General features: G+C 37.1%; 1 protein-coding gene across 43 annotated transcripts in view; it reads right to left on the reverse strand.

Moving 5' to 3' along the window:
• LOC121407315 (mucin-17-like) overlaps nucleotides 1-20452 on the reverse strand; it is an 88402-nt gene that overhangs the window by 39449 nt on the left and 28501 nt on the right. For 25 of the 43 annotated variants that reach the window (XM_041598340.1, XM_041598332.1, XM_041598325.1 and 22 more), the window contains 21 exons: nucleotides 20059-20313; nucleotides 19604-19858; nucleotides 18953-19204; nucleotides 18508-18759; nucleotides 15649-15903; nucleotides 14736-14990; nucleotides 13011-13265; nucleotides 12054-12308; nucleotides 11392-11646; nucleotides 9928-10179; nucleotides 9066-9317; nucleotides 8382-8633; nucleotides 7694-7945; nucleotides 6250-6504; nucleotides 5683-5928; nucleotides 5140-5394; nucleotides 4470-4715; nucleotides 3421-3672; nucleotides 2702-2947; nucleotides 1536-1790; nucleotides 308-553 (listed from right to left, as the gene is read on the reverse strand). In XM_041598340.1, the coding sequence (XP_041454274.1) occupies nucleotides 308-553; nucleotides 1536-1790; nucleotides 2702-2947; nucleotides 3421-3672; nucleotides 4470-4715; nucleotides 5140-5394; nucleotides 5683-5928; nucleotides 6250-6504; nucleotides 7694-7945; nucleotides 8382-8633; nucleotides 9066-9317; nucleotides 9928-10179; nucleotides 11392-11646; nucleotides 12054-12308; nucleotides 13011-13265; nucleotides 14736-14990; nucleotides 15649-15903; nucleotides 18508-18759; nucleotides 18953-19204; nucleotides 19604-19858; nucleotides 20059-20313 (5298 nt within the window). Of the gene's footprint in view, nucleotides 1-307; nucleotides 554-1535; nucleotides 1791-2701; nucleotides 2948-3420; nucleotides 3673-4469; nucleotides 4716-5139; nucleotides 5395-5682; nucleotides 5929-6249; nucleotides 6505-7693; nucleotides 7946-8381; nucleotides 8634-9065; nucleotides 9318-9927; nucleotides 10180-11391; nucleotides 11647-12053; nucleotides 12309-13010; nucleotides 13266-14735; nucleotides 14991-15648; nucleotides 15904-17544; nucleotides 17794-18507; nucleotides 18760-18952; nucleotides 19205-19603; nucleotides 19859-20058; nucleotides 20314-20452 lie in introns of all 43 variants that reach the window. The other 18 variants (XM_041598338.1, XM_041598352.1, XM_041598349.1 and 15 more) reach the window with 14 other exon arrangements.

Consider the following 20452-nt stretch of genomic DNA (forward strand, 5'->3'; position numbering starts at 1 on the left):
TAAAAACCATGGTAAGGATGATCAGCAGCCGATCAGAATCAAGGCTTCCATGGAAGTTAGCATTGCATGGCAAAGTTATCATGATAATAACTTTTATGCAATATGGGCCCCCGGATGCACTTCTGTCCTACTGAAGGCATTCATTTTCGCTGCCTTGTCCTTCCGAGAAGACCAAAAGCCATCAGTCCTTTGGTCACTAATATACATGTATAAACATTCCTGCTTTCTGAACATTGACGGCAAATATCTATCAGTTACTTACAATTCCTAGAGCTCATGATATATCATACGAAGAGACTGAACTTACTGTTTATGGTCACCAGGAAGTTACAGACTTCGAAGTTGTTGGATGGATCTGTGAAGGTATAGCTGACCTGTGTGACAGTACCGGCAGTGAAGAGATCACCTGGGTTGGCATTGTTAACAGTATCAAAGGTACCAGAGTTGTCACTGACCAGTGGGGACTGCCACGAGACAGCGGTGGACGTGGTTCCAAAGGGCACATCAAGGTTAATGTTATCAGGACAGGAAGTTACCACAGGGTTTGTGTTATCTACACACAACAGAAGAAAACAAAATTTGAAAAGAAATCCAATCAGATCACAATGTCAAAGGCATTCGGGTATGTTATAAATGGAACTGTGAGACATGGAATCATTAATATTTCATAAGAATTTTGATTGAATTCAAATGCATATTATGATAGAATTTTCTTGTCACATGTATCACTCCCTTCCACTAAATAATCAGAATATATTGCACATCCATTTCATTTTTTTAGATCAACTGCATATTTACAACTGGTTTCCTTCAAAATCATTGAAGCATGTTGTAATACAAATCATCATTTAAGTGACCCTAAATTTTAAGTTTCTGCACTCAAACTGGGATGTTGAACAATGAACATATTCAGAATATATTATGATACATTGTAATCTAAGTAAGCATTTAAAGTGCTAAAAAATGTGATTTATATTGGATTATTTTTTCAGTATTAGAATCCTAAATATATAATTGTCAAAAATACTGTTGTGAAATTAGAATTTGACTGTTGTATTCTAACAAGAGTGTCAATGCTCATTCTGCAGATTTAGTTATAGTATATCCATGAGAGTGAAATTTGTTTTAGGACGAAAATAAACAAAGTATCAGAGAAGTAAATTTCTTACAATGACTTTACCCATGTATACTCTTTATTCACCCTCTCTTTTAACGGGCCATCTTCTATTTAGCACTCATTTGTCCTTTATTCAAATGTTTCATGTCACGTAAATTTGAACATTCAGGTTTATCACATATCAATGGAGGATTTAATCTGTAATCTTGTTACTCTCAAAATGAATCTAAAATTATACCTTAAACATTAAACTAAAATTCATTGATTTATATCCATTTCATATCATTCATGAATTCATTTGTATGAAAATTTTAATATGTATTTCCCATTTTATGTTTTCAGAGCTTATTTGTAAAACAGCAAATCACTGACAGAGCCACCAAGATGAAATAATAACAAGTACATCACATTCTCTTACCAATAACGACAACGTCAAAAATACAGAAGGCCTCGTTGCCAGCAGTGTCTCTGAAGGTGTAAGTCACTGTTGTGCTACCAATGGTAAAGAATCCCGGGGGGTTGCTGACGGTAACCTGTGGGGGATTGCCATCATTGTCAACAGCGGTTGGGATGGTCCAGTCCACACTGGCTCCTGGTAGGTTCGCGTCTGCCTCTACGACAATGGTGGATGGTGGACAATCCGATATCACTGGGATGGTGACATCTCCAAGGGCTGCAAGAATGCATGAACCAATAAGTATTAACAAGTGGTGGGGATCAATATAGTGACAGGTAGCAGGGGGGTGGTTAAAGTGATAAAATTGTGATATTCTGATCAAATGAAGGATAATAGAGAAGAAAAAATTGATAGCTAAGAAATAGAGAAATATATCAATGAGCTGGCGGTGTTTCACAAAGATTTAAGTATGACTTAGAGTCAAACTTAAATGCCGAGTTGCATATGGTATGAAAGGCCTGACCGCATTGGTCAGATCATGCCATGATGACGTGCACTACTGCGTATCTATCAATAAGATCGCGTGTTGCATATCATGTATGTGTCGGCATTTAATTGCGATTTAAGTCATACTTAAATCTTTGTGAAATACCCCCCAGATGTCATACGCAATGACAGATTCATTGTGAAGAATAGTGAATCCGTATTGCTGTCTTGAACGCAATAATCCTTTCAAGTTTCATTTATTCCTTAAGAGATCAAGATAGAAATACATGTACATTTAAAAAATGGACAATGTGAATACAATGAATATCAAATTCAAAGAAAGTGAGGAAGGCAATGGCCAAAAAGGAAGAAACCTTGTGTGAGGCCAACCCATAACAAAAATTGTACTTAAAGAAATATTACAAACATCATATTATCACCAATTCAATGAGAAAAAAAATCCTTTGTGAAACAGTTCTAGTACAGGGGTCCGTTGCAGAAAGAGTTGCGTTTAAACGCAAGTCAAAAAATCAGGCGCAACTTGATTTTCAACCAATCAACAGCGCGCATTTGGGACTTGCAATTGACTTTTTGACTTGCGTTTAAACGCAACTCTTTCTGCAACGGGCCACAGATCAAACAGGTTTCTCCTGATAACCTGTCGTATAACTATTTGAAATAACCAAAAATGTGACACTTACCCATGATTGAGATTTCAAAAGTACAGATTGCATCATTGTTGAAATCGTCAGTGAAGATGTAGACAACCTGAGTGTTACCGACAGGGAAAGAGTCTCCTGGGTTGGCGCTGTTAGATGTCAGCGAGACAAATCCTGAGTTGTCTGTAGCAGAAGGAACAGTCCAGGTCACCACAGCAGCGCTCACTCCAAATGGTACAGAGAGGGGTATGTCACCAGGGCAGTTGTTAATCATGGGATTGGTGTCGTCTGCATGATGGAATGGAAGATTCAAACAGATCAGATATGTTGCTAAGCCAGTGCATGCATTATCTTTGGTCGGGCATGTTACAGACTGTATTACCTTTTTAAAAACTGCATCCAAACTGAATTGGTGTATTGTGCCATATTTCCAAAAAATAATCCATTCGAAGCACACTGATCATTTAGCTTGAAATACCTTTTCTATTGCTCAAGGAATTACACCAGCCAGGTCCCTCGGTATAGTGCAATACAGTGTGGATAAATTCTTAGCTGAAGGAAAACCTGCATTGGCTGGGATTAGAAATCATGGCCCTCCACTACCACTGACAGTTACTTTATCTATTTACTCTAACCTCAAATTATGTGAAGTAAAACTCAGATTGCTAGTGAAGCAATGAATTCTGTAAGAAAAAAAGTTTGTGAAAATTTGTGAAATAAAGGACCACACTGATATCCCAAGCTGTACTATAACAACATACCAGACACCACGATGTTGAAGGAACAGATGGCATCATTGCCACTGGGATCAACAAAGGTGTATGTGACTGTGGTTTCTCCAATCAGGAAGAAATCATTGGGAGAAGCAGAAGACACAGAATTGACAGTTCCAGAGTTATCCGTAGCCGACGGTTCTGTCCATGTCACAAATGCTCCGTTGAGGGAGCTGTCCGCAGTGACAGCTAGGTTTGGTGGGCAGTTGCTGATAACAGGGTCAACTGTATCTCCAAGAGCTAGAAGAGAAAAGAAAACAAAAGAAAAACTAAATAGAATACAGTTTATAACTTGATTGCATATTTGATTTGTTTCCTCATTATTTTGAGGATCTAAAGCTTTCAATGCTGATATTACTTATTGGTTTGTACTTTTGTACTTTTTCTACCTCTTATTTCATATGATATCGTATCATATGGTATTGTTTTTTTATTTTTTTTTTAATCCATACTCGCAGGTTAATGCAGTCTTAAAGAGTTCCCGGGACCTGTCGCAGAAAAAGTTGCAATTTAACAAATTCCAAACATCAAATATAACTAAATTTTCAACAAATCAGAAGTGCTTGATTTATTCTTAATTGTTTGTTACATTATAAGGAAACTATTTCTGCAATGGGACCATCATTCCTATTTCATGAATTTTGTTATCATTACCAATTTACTACACACAGATTATAGTTCTAAGACAATCTAAAAGCAGGATGTTAGCAGCGTATCATCATAGCTAGGAGCTTGCAATTCCTAACGCATCTCTGTGAATTGCTTAAAATTCTTAAAATGCCCAATAAAATAGTAATAACTAATAAATGCATTATATTTTTATTAGTCTGTAATACAAAAAATTATCTACGTCAAAAAAGAGAGTTCTTAAAGCAGAGGAATTCCTCTTTACAAAACATAACACACTTCTCTAATATGAGACGTGGCTGTATCTGTAGAGCACTATCTACCACCTTACTAACACAGATTCAGAACAATTAACACACATTCACACCCATACATGAAGAAGTTGAAGTTAAATAATCCCATCTACTTACCGCTGATGAATATATTGAAGGCACAGACAGCAGGGTTGTTGTCGGCATCAGTAAAGGTATAGCTGACTTGGGTGACACCGATGGCGAAGACATCACCGGGATTGGCAGTGCTGGTGGATTGGACGGCTCCACCAGAGTTATCAGTGGCTGTGGGTACTGCCCACGTGACAACAGTTCTGGTGGTTCCGAAAGGCACCGAGATGGGGATATCTTGGGGGCAGTTGAGGATCACCGGTGAAGTTTCGTCTGAAATGAGGTATTATAAAATGAACATTGAATACATGTTATGCATATGGATGCGTCTGAGTTCTGTATCAAAAGTATCCATCAATGGCTCAATCATATTCAAAAGACAGATCAGTCCTTGAATACTTGAGCACCAGATCACAGTATCCATGCTAAAGTCAGGGTAATAATGTATTATCATGCTACATGTAAGTAGGGCCTGTTGGGAGACATTAGATAATCTACATGTGTTCAAACTATCAACACTCTTAAAATGCAGGATTTGACAATCCAATCTTGATCAAATCACCTACATCACATTGCCTACTAGAATCACTAGGTCCCTTTATGAATCCTATGGGAATTGAAGATTCCACAATCTATCTAGACTAATCCCGCAAAAATTCTGCTGAACTTGAGATATCCTGCTATCCCGGCTACTCACCGTTTACTATAACATTGAAAGAACAAACAGCAAAATTTCCTGCGTTATCAGTAAAAGTGTACATGACAGTTGTCTCTCCAATGAGGAAGGTGGAGCCAGGAGTTGCTGTCTGGGTGACGGTTGGGGTATTGCCAGAGTTGTCAGTGGCCACAGGTGGCGTCCACGTAACAGAGGCACCATTACTATCTGGATCGCTGTCTACAACAATGTTTCCAGGGCAGCCCACAATAACCGGGTCGATATTATCACCTTCAGCTAAAAATGAAATGAGGAATATACGGTACAGATAAGAACAAAAGGATAGATACAAGATACATCAAGCTATGGCTCAAGGTAGGTAATGAAATTGATAAACATCTACCAGGGATATACATGTGAAGTAAATGGATAATAAAATTGGTACAAACTGCTAGTGACAAAGATGAATGGGACCTTAGTAAAAAGGTTAGTTTTACTTTAAGGCTGTGCTTAATATATAAGTATCTGGTGTTCAAATTTGTGCACTCAGTTGGAAAGAATTTTTTTCTCTGAAGAGAAACTCACCAAAGACAATCACATTGAAGCTACACTGGGATGGGTTGCCTTGGGCATCTGTGAAGGTGTAAGTGACTTGGCTCAGGCCCACTCCAAAGAAATCACCTGGATTATTGTTGGAACTCACAATGACATTTGAGCCAGAATTATCAACTGCTGTGGGTGGTGTCCAGGAAACCGTGGTACCGGATATACCGAATGGGACACTTCGGGAGATGTCCATAGGGCAGTTACTGATGACAGGACCATTGTTGTCTGTTTGGAATGGTTGCATGGCAAAAGATGTTAACATTGGTTGATGTGATATAAATAGTCTTGAGAGTCCAACCAGATTTATGAAAAGCCAATAATCCATAGCATCTCACTGAATTTTGCTAATTGTAACATTTTGCAATGATTGTCCTAAAAGCTATACCTACAAGAAAGTTAAGTTTTGTAACAAAAGGCTGAACCCGGAGTGTTTCATATTGCACTCATGTTGAAATTTATATGACAAAATAATTACAAAACTGTTAACATTATTTTGATTCACAGAAAATTCAAAGAAACTTTCATGTAACAATGCTGATGCCTTACCGATTACGGTGACAGTAAATGAACAAGCAGAAGGATTATTACTGCCATCCACAAATGTGTAACTGACCACAGTGGATCCAATAGGGAACAAATCTCCAGGACTGCTTGAACTCACTACGCTTGGTACCTGTCCAGAGTCGTCAACGGCTGTTGGTTCCAGCCAACTGACAGAGACCTGGTTATTGTTAGCCACGCTGTTCACTATGATATCATCGGGGCAGCCACTAATCACGGGACCATTATTGTCTATGGAACCTAGAGTTGATACAAGTGAAGACCATAAATTCATGGAAACAGCCATTTTTAAACATTGTTTTTTCATACACTGCTTTCTGGAATGCCTTGGAGATTTCTTTGCATCAATGCATGCTTTGAAGCGGTCTTTTATGCAATAGAGAAAGGACTTCCTCTGATTTCAAAAAAGTTGGTTCCACTAAGCACATAGTAGACATATATGGGAAGCACTTCACAGACTAATGGGGTGTTGCAAGAAACTTGCGATCGATCGCAAGTCAATTTAAGGTTCCAAAATAGATTGAAAGCCATGCATTTCATTGAAAATTTGCAATTGATTGATGGTCGGTTTCTTACATCAACAAGTATAAATTGATTTGCTTTAGTGAAAAATGATCCATCACTCGTTAACTTGCATCTGAGATTTGCAATTGAATGCAAATATTTTCTTGCAACACCCTCTAAGACGACACCAACAATTTCATTATATGAACAAAATTAAGAATTTATTGTGCATTGAGACCTCTTTGTAAGGTATAATACACTACATAAAACAGATTTAACAAAACTATGCATGCAGAAAAATATTCAATAATTCAACAAAGAGAGAGAGGGGGAACAGAGATACAAAAGGAGATGGAGTCTAGTTTCACAGAATGCTAATCATAACAAGACCCAACTAGACTAGAGCTGGCTGCTTGTATTGTTATTCTAGAAGCCTGTCTTACATAGAGTTGCAATAGATTCAAATCGCACTCAAAGTGAGAATGATCTCAAAATTGGAATGAAGAAATATGAATTGAGATAAACCTCAATTTGAGTTGGATTTTAATCTAAATGTAAGAGATAGCTCAGAATTACACACACTCCTCATATAGGTAGATACTGCTTAATGTACAGACTTGTAAATCGTTTTTAAGGAAGAAGCTTTTGAAGGTTCACACCATGTAGGTCAACCTTACAGGTAGTACAGGCCTTCTCAATATGTAATCCTGAAGGGATGAAATGAATTTACCTATAAACAATTTTCATATATGTTATCAAAATCATAATGCACAAGGTTCCTGGAACGCTGAGGGGAAAATTACTTCCATTGTAACATGAAATGGTTAAAACTATTAGGAATATAGCTAAAGAAATGTTAATGTCAATGAAAACAAATGAAACTAGTGTGAGGTGCAATTAATAGACACGGATCAGAGACACATACCCTCAACCGATACAGTGAATGTACATAAAGCTGCATTGCCAGAATCATCGGTAAATGTATAAACAACAGATGTTGTGCCGAGTGGGAAAGAATCTCCAGGATTAGAAGATGAGGTAGATGTGACAGTTCCTGAATCATCAGTAGCAGTCGGTTCGGACCACGTCACTGCGACTGCAGCACCGTCGAGGGTTGTCTGGACAGTGATGTCCTCGGGGCAGTTGTTAATTATTGGTGCAGTGACATCAATATTTGCTGGATTAGTATTAGGAAACATACAATGGTTATTTTAAGAAAAAACCCATTTGATGAGTACTTATTAATTAGTATCATAAGTACTTGTTTATGTTAATGAATTAGAGTATATACCTGCCAATAAATCTTAATATAGCCTTCAAAAATCTAATGTTAAAACTATAACAAGGATTTTTGTTAATGCAAGTTAAGTGCTTATAAATTAAAGTGTACCAATATATCAACTTTTTTATTATAAAGCAACCGTATTAAAAATAAAATCAAAAGAAATTTTCTGTAAATTTTCATTCCATTTTGAAATCTTAGTTTGATGCAGATAGTCAACAAGACTCCTAACTGATCCCAATGGTAAAGTTGCACAAAAATAGGGATAGGACTTCTTGAAATATTGATATTGTTATAAAAACGCTTACTACACAATCCAAGAGACACGTACCCTCAACCGTTACAGTAAAAGAACACACAGCAGAATTTCCTGCATCATCGCTAAATGTATAAACAACAACTGTAGTTCCAACAGGGAATGAATCCCCGGGATTGGAAGTTGATGTTGATGAAACTGATCCAGAATCATCAGTAGCCGTAGGTTCAGTCCAGGTTAGTGCTACCGCGGTGCCACCCAGTGTGGTTTGAACAGTTATGTCAGAGGGGCAGTCATTAATAACAGGTGCAGTTACATCAACAGTGGCTGAATTAGTGTTAGGAAACATATACATCTGTGTTATTGTTTGTCGCAATGGTTAATGTTATAAAAGGCATCTTAGAGGGTTTATATATTTTTTTAACAAATAACTGCATTCGCTCAAGAACAGATATATTTGAAGAAAAAAAATTCGTTAAAAAATTTGGGTCAGTTTTAATAAAGGTATCATCTTCACAACATATCTGAAAGGACAAGATGAGGAATGGGTCTAACAAAAAAGTTCCATAAAAATATTTCATACAGATCAATTTAGGTTTATTTGAAAATTTGAAAGTATGGATGCCTCAAAATGATGAAACAACAATTTCAAAAACATGAATACAACACAGAAAATGTTATAATTTCTTTCTTCAATTAAAAGGTTGGAAATTTAGTTCTGATGTGGACAATGCTGTAAATGAATAAAAAGGAACATACCCTCCACCGTTACAGTGAAAGAACACACAGCAGAATTTCCTGCATCATCGCTAAATGTATAAACAACAACTGTAGTTCCAACAGGGAATGAATCCCCTGGATTGGAAGTTGATGTTGATGAAACTGATCCAGAATCATCAGTAGCCGTAGGTTCAGTCCAGGTTAGTGCTACCGCGGTGCCACCCAGTGTGGTTTGAACAGTTATGTCAGAGGGGCAGTCATTAATAACAGGTGCAGTTACATCAACAGTGGCTGAATTAGTGTTAGGAAATAAACGTTGTTAGGATAAATCATGGCAGCTAGTCAGTGGATATAATGGTTATAAACAGTGCATTGATTATAAAGTTCTAAATAGACAAGTTAACAAAAGTGTGTGCTGTGTCTTTTAGCAGGTATCCTACCAAGCATCTTTCACAGCAGTACATTGATAGTACAATATCTAATGAATCAGGTAAGACCTTACAAAAGACTACAATTTTGTAAGAATATAGACATTTGACAGTCTACTGTAATTCAATATATTGCACTTTTTATTTCATCAATTTGAACATTTTTGACCACTTTGAAAACCAGTGATATGATGGATGTTATGATTCATTGTCATACAAACATCCAAAATTTTCAGTCAAAAGTTAGTTTTACTTCATTTGCTGTATGGCAGCAGGCCATCCCCAATTGATGTTACATTCAGTACCATGAAACTAATACCACATTGTTATCATTAAAAGAGAGGTAAAGAGATGAATTCATGGATTGCACAAGCTATTCATACATATGATTCTATAGGGCCCTCCTATTTTTTGTAAACCGTGAAATTGGCTTCTAATTAGCAATGGCATTATACATTAATAGAGACACATACCCTCAACCGTTACAGTGAAAGAACACACAGCAGAATTTCCTGCATCATCGCTAAATGTATAAACAACAACTGTAGTTCCAACAGGGAATGAATCCCCTGGATTGGAAGTTGATGTTGATGAAACTGATCCAGAATCATCAGTAGCCGTAGGTTCAGTCCAGGTTAGTGCTACCGCGGTGCCACCCAGCGTGGTTTGAACAGTTATGTCAGAGGGGCAGTCATTAATAACAGGTGCAGTTACATCAACAGTGGCTGAATTAGTGTTAGGAAACATAAGTTAATTACTTTTAAGGTAACTTGACACAAGTCTAATGTATGTTAGCCATAGCATTTAGCTCTACAGTTTTTTTTATCATCCAGTCTCTCCATATAGGCAGAATACTGGGGGATTGGAAAAGTAACCATGATTTTCTGCATGCAGCATCAACAACATAGACATGACTTGTGTTTAAGTGCCTTAGTAATAGGGTCCTATCACCGATGTTACCCCCCCCCCCCCCCCCCCCCCGTCTGCCCATTAAACAGTAAGAGCTGAGAGTTTTAATTTTTGACCAGACTACCCCAAACCAACGATATATCCCCCCAAATTAAAGGTTTTCATTGAATTTGAATAAGCACATCCTAAGCTTTAGAATGATGAACAGTGTAACTTGTAAAAATTGATCAATGATTACCCAGAGAAGTACTTGACTGTATGCAAAAAAAAAATAGGCGAAAGCTTAAGAGAAATAAAGAGAAAACTGCATTTGAATTCTGGGCTTCACTCTGGCATGGGATGTGCTCACTGTGCAATATCAGTGAAACTTCCAAGCAGTTAATCTTGTTTTACAACTTGAAAATTTGACAGTATGAATAAAAAGAATTAAATTCTTTTCATTCATACTCTTTTATAAGCTGATTTTCTCATTTTTGCTTTTTGAAAACCAATACCTGTGTACAAAGACTCTTCCAGGGCAATTTATTGTTGGACTTGGGATGCTTGCTTTCTCCCTATTTCAATATTACAAGTGCCTATATAAAAAAAAGGTTTTTCTACAACAGGTGCAAATGGGTAAAGGTGTCAATAATTTAAAACTATTGCAGCATAGACACTTAATTTATTATATCCACCAAAATATTTCATAACCAACATGACAAATTTGATTGTTAAAACATACTGCTATAATAAAATAAAATTTCAAATGTATGCATTTAACTATTTATCGACAATTACATAACAGTTTATTAGAAATGCATGAATTGTATAGCTAGAGATATGCATATATGTACATTCAAATGGAGTTGAACAATTTTAATGGTGTTAGTGACAATCCAAGTTCCCAAGTTAGAAAACAAATACATTTGATATTAAGATAAGACTTCTCAGTTTTACACTGTATCCAAACAGTCAACTTTTGCTGAATAAAGGTCTGCAATCTGACATTGTAGAATGATGTAATAGTTCATATCTTTGGTTTCACTTACTTGTGACAGTGACCGTAAAAGTACACATGGCATCGTTTCCAGAGGTATCAGTGAAAGTGTAGGTGACAGCAGTGGTACCAGGGCTAAAAAAGTCTCCTGAGTTAGCAGTCTGAGTGACCTGTACTGGATCACCACTGTCATCCGTTGCAGAGGGCTCGTTCCAGCTGACTTGAACTGGAGCACCGTTCAGTGTGGTCTGGACAGCAAAGTTGTTTGGACAGTTGGTGATGACTGGGTCAGTGTTGTCAACGGTAGCTGTGAATAGTTGAATACAAAAGAACTCTCTTTTACTAACTGGTTTTCATCATGGTACCTTAGATGGAGGTAAAGTTTCTTTCACGTCACATGTCTATCTGTGGATGCAAGGGTAGCATTTCCTCATGGGTAATTCCTAAATTTAAATGAATCTAATGCCATCATGCAGGAAAACGCCTTGTGTGTTTCTCACCAGGTATTCCTAGTCATGGTTTTTGACCAGGGGCCTGTTGCATATAACTTTTTACCTGAGAAAACTCTGGTAAAAACTGGAAACTAAGGCTAGTCTGATTTCTGCCACTGACTTTAACACAGGGCAAAAACTCCGGTAAAAACAACCTGAGTTTTCTCAGGTAAAAAGTTTTATGCAACGGGCCCCAGGATAACGCTAATAGATCAATACCAACCTGTTACGGTGACCTGGAAGGCACATTGAGCCTGATTGCCAGCCTCATCCTCAAAGACATACAGGACATCATTGACTGTACCAGCCTGGTAAAAGCCATTGTTGGACGATGGCCCAGCGACTTGAGTGACTGTCCCAGACTCGTCAGTGGCAGTTGGTGCAGTCCAGAAGACAAATACAAAGGCGTTGTTGCCGGCATCGACAGAAAAGCTTTCAGGGCAGTTTTCAATTACAGGGTCGGTGTTGTCAGTAGTGGCTGAAGTGGATAAAACAAAAGGAAGATCATGAGTGTTATGGAGTGCAATAAGTGGGATGAAATGAAGCAAATTTGATATTAAATCATTATGAAAGGGGGTGATTGTTGGTGCATCTTGTGACATTTTCAAATACAGCAAAAAATGGAACCTTAAAAGAAGCTATGGTATCTATGATTTCACGGCAGCTACCTCATCAAAATGTTTTAACTATGAAAAAATGGAGGATTAAAAGCCATAGGCCATATATGGAATGTTGATCAATTTCTGTTAAGGTATAATGCCTGTGGTGTGCCAAACAAGGGAAATAATTCCTCCAAGGAGAACCATGCATAGAAGCAAAGAGTTGGGTTTGAATTCAGAAATATTGCTTGTCCTTTCGTTTGGAACCATTGTATCTCTTATTAGCAGAATGATATTGGGATTTATTCCAAATGTTCTCATTGGTTTTAATTCATTTGACTTGAATCTAAAGAATTATGAATTACTAACAATGAAACCCTTAATCTCTTTAAAATATGCAGAACAGACTAAGGGAACATTTCACAAAAAGACTTGTCCGACATTCTATCTGACAATCTAATAAAATGCACTTTCTCTTTAGACGATCAAAATCAAAGAAAGCTGTCACAACCAACAACTTGTGAACAAAACTTTTTGATTAAAGTGCTCTCCAAGCTGACGTAAATAAAAGAAAATCTCACCAGCTACGGTAACAAAGAAAGTGCAGAAAGCATCGTTTCCTGATCCATCAGTGAAGGTGTAGGTCACTTGGGTTGTGCCAACACCAAAAACATCTCCAGGAGAACTAGTAGAGGTGAAGGTTGGGACAACACCGGAGTTATCTGTAGCTGTTGGCTCATTCCATGAGACAGAAACTCCAGTTGACCCAGATGGGATTTCAACAAGGATGTTTTCAGGACACCCACTGATGACAGGGTCAGTGTTGTCAAGGGTGGCTAATAGTAGAGATACAGGGAAAAGAAACAAATGGAAGTTTTCATTAGAATGGTGTCAATATATTTGATTTTGTTTCAAATAAATTATATGCTCCTAAAATAGCATTTACATTGATTGTGGTATATAGGTAGCTTATGCATGTAACGCATCGGGTCAGATGAGCTGGGGAGCATTTCATCAAGATCCGACACCTTGACTAGATTTAGTTGATTGGCTAAAAGGCACAAGTCCTTTCATGATACACTACCCAGGTATACATCTGGTATTCCCCCGTGGAATTAATATGAAAATTTAAAACCCCTTCATGTAATGTGTCATGAGAGTTATATTTATCGTCAGGATTGCATTCTGAAGCAAAGGATTAAAAAATATATTTTTTTTTTTAACCATCAGTGATGACAAGCTTTTGATTGTCTTGATGTAAGGCATAATGGGAATTCACAAAAATTATGGGTATCTGCTTTAATAGTAAATGGATAAAAAGAACAAAATATTTTTCAAAAACTAAGCCCAAAACATTAATATACCAACAGTATATTAAAATTGTAACATATTAAACATCCTAAGAGGAATTAACACTCAAAAGTAAAGAGACCATTTCAGTGTCAATAATTACTACCTGTTTTATTTCAATAAATGATATGTTCTTACTCAAGGAATAAGGACATCCTTTTTCACATACATAAATGATAAAATTTAACTCAATGCTTCAAGGAGGCAAATAGAAAAAAAATATTTATATTCTTATATATCCAGAAACAGGTAAGTATATACACAAACAAAATTAATTTTACCCATGACCCTGATCAAAATACATGATTATTATAATATTAGGAAAATAAAATGTCTAATAATACAGAGCTACATGTATAAATAACTGTCTAGTTATTTATATAAATAAATAACTTTATAGTTTGAAGTCACACAGTAACATGTCCCTCACTTTATAAGACAAAATTTTCTATAACAGTCAGGATAAAAAAGAACTCCACCAACATCCCAACTTAAACATAAATATCGTCAAAGTGTTGTAAAATGATGCTTTTTCATTTGTTACCATGAAAACAATGCAAATATGGTTTCAGTAAAAACATAATATATAATAATAATAATTGGCATTTACATAGCGCTTTATCAATCTACGACTGTTCAAAGCGCTTCAGTTATTATTACCCTGTCACTGGATTCATAGCATTCCAAGCAGCCTGTTAGGCACACACTTGCTAAACAAACTACAATGACAGTTGTTTCCTACCGGTACCCAATTAGCACCGGGGTGAGAGTGGCAAAATGTAGATTGACGCCTTGCCAAAGGGCGCTAAGCCGTGGTGGGATTCGAACACACGACCCTCTGATTACAAGGCGAGAGTCAGAATCGCTACACCGCTTCCACGCAATTTATGATGTAAGGAATACACAAAAGATGCTATGAATGGACGAAAATTTCACAAGGGATGCTCCACACATACCCTCCACAGTAACAAAGAAGGAGCAGAATGCATTGTTCCCTGATCCATCGGTAAAGGTATAGGTTACTTGGGTTGTGCCAACATTAAAAAAATCTCCCGGAGACCTATCAGATGTGGAGGATGGGATTTGGCCTGAGTTGTCTGTAGCTGATGGCGCGGTCCATGAAACAGTGGCCCCACTTGCCCCCAGATCAGTGACCACATTGATGTTATCGGGACACCCGGTAATGACAGGGTCAGTATTGTCAGTGGTGGCTATAATCATGAAGATGATATGGAGAATGAAATGAATAATATATATATAAACACAAAATATGGAAGTTACATGGTATCATGGGAATGACACGTGGAAGGAGATGTCTACATATATAAAAAGCAGATGCAATGTAAAAACTCATGCAGAGACTCAAATACATGCAGAGGCACAAACTACCAGTATACAGAATTTCATGAAGAATTTTGTCAGTGATGTTTCCACTGAATACTTTGCTCTTAGCTCTTCGGGTGCAAGAATTTACAGTGGCTTATAACATCTGGCAGAGAAAACACACAAGACAACAATCTTTATTCTGTTTATGGTAACTCCCGTAGGACTCGTTAGGGCAGCATTTTGCTGGTTAACGCCAAGCTGGTCTATAACCAATGAAAAACTCCTCTGATTTACAAACATGGGAAATTCCGCTTCAGCATAGTGTGATTAAATTATTCTTCCTTGGCTCTCAAATTGTATTTTCATCACTGTATACATATTGCCAGTTTGGCATTAAATGATCTTTAGGCGTAAAATTTCTTTTAAAATTACTTTGACTTAAGAATTGTGTCATTCTTTTATGTTTTAAACAGTGATCATCTCGTTCCAATAGGCAACAGATTAAGCGATATTGCTCAGAGGCTTCTGCTTGCATGAACGTACCCGCAACAGTTACTGTAAAGCTACACTCTGCCTCATTTCCTGCAGTATCTTGGAATACATAAGTGACTTCATTGATGCTTCCAGCTGGGTAAAAGCCACTGTTTGAGGATGGACCAGAGACTAAAGTGACTGTCCCAGAATCATCAGTGGCAGTTGGTTCAGTCCAGGTAACAAATATAAAGCTATTGCTACCGGCATCAACAGTAAAGCTGGAAGGGCAGTTCTCAATGACGGGGACTGTGGTGTCGGCTTCAGCTGTATGTGTTTTACAGAAAATGGTTTTAAGTGTGTGTTTGACCAAAACCCATGAGGTTGGTAGACTCGAGGTCAAGTGTAGGTTTACCTTAAAGGAGATACTTGTGCTAGTGCAGGAGACTGACAAACTTGCCGGTATCAGATCAACCTGTTCATTGAGGGTGCATTAGTACAAACCATGCCAAGTGCAACTAAAAAGTTCTATTTATTCATTCCTTCATGGAAGAGAATGGGATGGGAATAGATCAAGTCTTTCTTTTGGAAGAACCGTGCAACTACACCAATTACACACCTCATTCTTGACTCTACATTGTGCACAAGACTCAGTTGCTTGAAGCAGTAGGAGATATGAATGGATGCCAGTAAATTTATGAAAAGACAAATGGGAAATGATTTTACTATAAGGATGAGCTAGATATGGAAGGGGGAATACCATGGAAGAAGTGGTGAATGTATATGTAAAGACAAAAATGACAATCAGGTAATGTACATGAAAATCAAACAACAAATGGTAACATATAATTCTTATAACAAAAAACAGAACAAAATGCACAAATCTGAGACATATTTTTTAAACAAATAACATATATAAGCCTATAGAAAACAAGAATAACATAAACATTCATATTTCATTATAAAGGAATATAGACTTGAGATAAAGGAATATAGTCTAAGGATATGGCCGAGTTCACATAGGAGGATACTATTTGGGTATACAATGTTTTCAAGGGCACGCGAATAAAAATCACAAAAATAGATTAAACTCTACCTTGGGCTAAATTAACCAATAGTTTAAACCAAGGCTCGTGATATAATTTACACATGATGCCAAATGGCCGAACAGAATGAATGAATGGAATTCGCCACCCCCTCCCTCCATGATTTTGCAAAGGGGTAGTGTGTGATGAAATCTACAAAAACGTATGGTTAATTTTTTGTAAACTTGATTTTCTTTTTAAATATGAATTATGCCAATTAAACCGGTATGCTAAATTAAAGCATTTGCTGCAACTAACTAAATACAGCCCCAAGCAGCTTATTTTCTATTCACAGACTCTGAGATTCCAAGCAAATGTACTTTTAAAAAAACAATTGGTATCTCAATTCGTTCTTATGTATTCTATTGGTCTTTTTCATTTCTTTTGTATTTCTCTGTTATTTGACTAACTCTGATCATAAACAAGGCATAATTAATTCATTATAATTCGTAAAATGAAAATATATTTTATGAATCTGGGCACTTAAGTATGTGCGTAACGTTGCGTAATTTTGTAGTCGCATACATGGGTGTTGCAAATTATTTCTCAAAAGTTGCAGAGACTTGAAAGAAAAAAAAATTGGTGCGACGAAATATAGCAAAAAATTATGAGGGATCCCCCCCATCTGGCTTTTTTACGTTAACCCATCTTCTTAAATTTGGGCAAAGATTATATCTCCAATAACCTGACTTTCAGATTAAATAAATTGGATCAGTAGTCCGAGAACATATAACCACACCCCAAAACCATAAATCTGCCCAGCTATATATACAAACTTTTATATGCTATAACCATACAGAAGTTAGAGCAATGTTGAGCCATCCAGATTACAGACCAAACATTAGAGATTGGGGAAGAATTGGACAGGGAAAGAAGGACATACCATTGACTATCACCAAGAATTCACAGAAATAATTGTTTCCTGAACCATCAGTAAAAGTATAGGTAACTTGGGTTGTTCCAATGCCAAATAGATCCCCAGGAGAATGAGTAGAAGTGAACGGGAGGACCGAGCCGGATTTATTAGTGGCAGAGGGTTCACTCCATGGGATAGAAAGTTGGACAGAATCGCTGGGGAGCATGACCTCAATGTCGCCAGGACAATTGTTGATGTAAGGTCCATTGTTTTCAACTGAGAGGAAAACAGTGCAGGGAATGAAGAGAAAAGGGTGTAGGAAAACATGGGGTGAGGTGAAAATTATCAGAAAGAGAAAAAAAGTCTAGATAATGTTTGATCCAATGATTTTTTTTCATTTCTTTTTAAAGAATTTCATTGGAATACTAGTAGGATTGCTCAATTATTGCAATCAGACTAGGGTTGTCTAAATGGGAAAGAAACAGAGGTTAAGAATGTGCGTCAGTGTGTACCTAAAGGAAAAGATATATACTGTATTACAAGGAGAAAGTGTGGAAGAAACGTACATTAGAAATGCATTACTTTGGACATCAAGGAGAATAAATATTAAGAAAATAAAGTAAGATAAAAATTTACATATGCATTACAGTTTCTACTCAAAGGTTAACAAATATTAGGAGAAATAGAAGAGAAAATAAACATTAAACATGCATTATATTAGTGTGTACCTAAATTTAATGGGAAGAAATCTAAGTTAACAAAGTGCGAAGAAAATCTACATCTAAGACAGACATTCTGTACCTAAAGGGAATAGAAATGTGACCAGGATGAAGTGTGAGAAGTATCTATAAAAGACATGCATTGCGCTCTCTACCTAAGGGAGAAGACTTGTAAATATTATAAAGTGAGAAGGAAATAAAGACACAAGACATGCATAAATCTGTACCTGAAGAGACATTTCCAAAGTTAAGAGAAAGGATAAGGACGTACCAGCGACAGTGACAGAAAAAGAACAGATTGCAAAGTTTCCTGACATGTCAGTGAACGTATAGGAAACTACTGTCATGCCAACGTCAAAAGAATCTCCAGGAGATCTGGAGGACTCAGAAGTGACTGGCCCGGAATCATCTGTAGCTGATGGCTCACTCCATGTGATAGCCACACTGGTAGAACCAGACGGAACGACCACAGTGATGTCATCAGGACATCCAGTAATGACAGGATCAGTGTTGTCAGCAGAAGCTGTTAAACATGTACAAAGACAATGGAAGAAATGGAAATTTAATGGAAGAAAGGGAAGTGGAAAGGAAATAACATACATGCAGGCAAAGGAGGAATGATTGGTTGCTAGTATATTTTAGGATATCAAATAACTTTTGGGAGAGTAGAGGCAACAATACAAAACAAAGAAAAGAGAGGCAGGAGAAACACGTACCAGAAACAGTGACAGAAAAGGAACAGATAGCAAAGTTTCCAGAATCATCAGTGAAGGTGTAGGAGACTGTTGTCATGCCAATGTTAAAAGAATCTCCAGGAGAACTGGTAGATTCCGTTGTGATGGGGCCTGAATCATCTGAGGCTGTTGGCTCAGGCCATGTGATTGCAACCCCAGTTGATCCAGAAGGAGCAACGACAGAGATGTCGTCGGGACATCCAGTGATGACAGGTTCAGTATTGTCAGAAATGGCTACAAAGATGACAACATGTGGGAAACAGAATACATTGGTATACACAATCACATCACAATATACATGTACAAGACAAAACAATTATACATAGAAAAGTATTAGACAGGAAAAAAAAACAAAAACCAACAAATAACATTGCATCGACAATGATTTGATTCTTTAAAAAACTAAAGTGCAATGGTGAAAGTACGAAGCAAATGCAACCGTGAATAAGACTTTCAACAATTAAAGACACCACGTCTGATATTGAGAAATAATGATTGAAAAGTCTCCTGGATGTAACGACTGGATACAAAGGGTTGATCCCATTAGGATAGTTTAACGTGCAAGAATACAAAATCAACAAGAACGCCTGCGTGACAGAAACAGCAAACATAAAATAAACATTTCCCACTCACCAGATATAGTTACAGTAAATACACAGAATGCATTATTTCCTGATCCATCAGTGAATGTATAGCTAACTTGGGTTGTGCCAACACCAAAAACATCTCCAGGAGAACTAGTAGAGGTGAAAGTTGGGACAACGCCAGAGTTATCTGTAGCTGTTGGCTCAGTCCATGTGACAGCAACTCCAGTTGAACCAATTGGGATAGCGATATTGATGTTATCAGGACACCCAGTGATGACAGGGTCAACATTGTCAGTGGTCGCTACATAATAGGAATTAAGAAATATGAAGGTACAGATTTTCATCAAACATACTAATTGTTATCAAGCTTATTAACAAAATAAAGAAAAATACATTCGAGCAAATACACAGCTGACGAGACAGAGTAATTGCATGTACCACTCGCTAACAATGCTCTAATAGGAAAGAATAAAGAAAAAAAATCAACTGTCACCCACTCACCAGATATAGATACAGTAAATATACAGAATGCATTATTTCCTGATCCATCAGTGAATGTATAGCTAACTTGGGTTGTGCCAACACCAAAAACATCTCCAGGAGAACTAGTAGAGGTGAAAGTTGGGACAACGCCAGAGTTATCTGTAGCTGTTGGCTCAGTCCATGTGACAGCAACTCCAGTTGAACCAATCGGGATAGCAATATTGATGTTATCAGGACACCCAGTGATGACAGGGTCAACATTGTCAGTGGTCGCTACAGAATAGTTTAGAAACACAGAAGTACAGATTTTCATTTAATACAGCTTTGATTGATTGATCGACACATTCAATAAATCACATAATTCTTCTAAATAAACAAGAATGCATCTATAATCAGTTTTTTTCACATTTTC

Source organism: Lytechinus variegatus, chromosome 2 (assembly GCF_018143015.1).
Source record: "Lytechinus variegatus isolate NC3 chromosome 2, Lvar_3.0, whole genome shotgun sequence".
NCBI lineage: Eukaryota > Metazoa > Echinodermata > Echinoidea > Temnopleuroida > Toxopneustidae > Lytechinus > Lytechinus variegatus.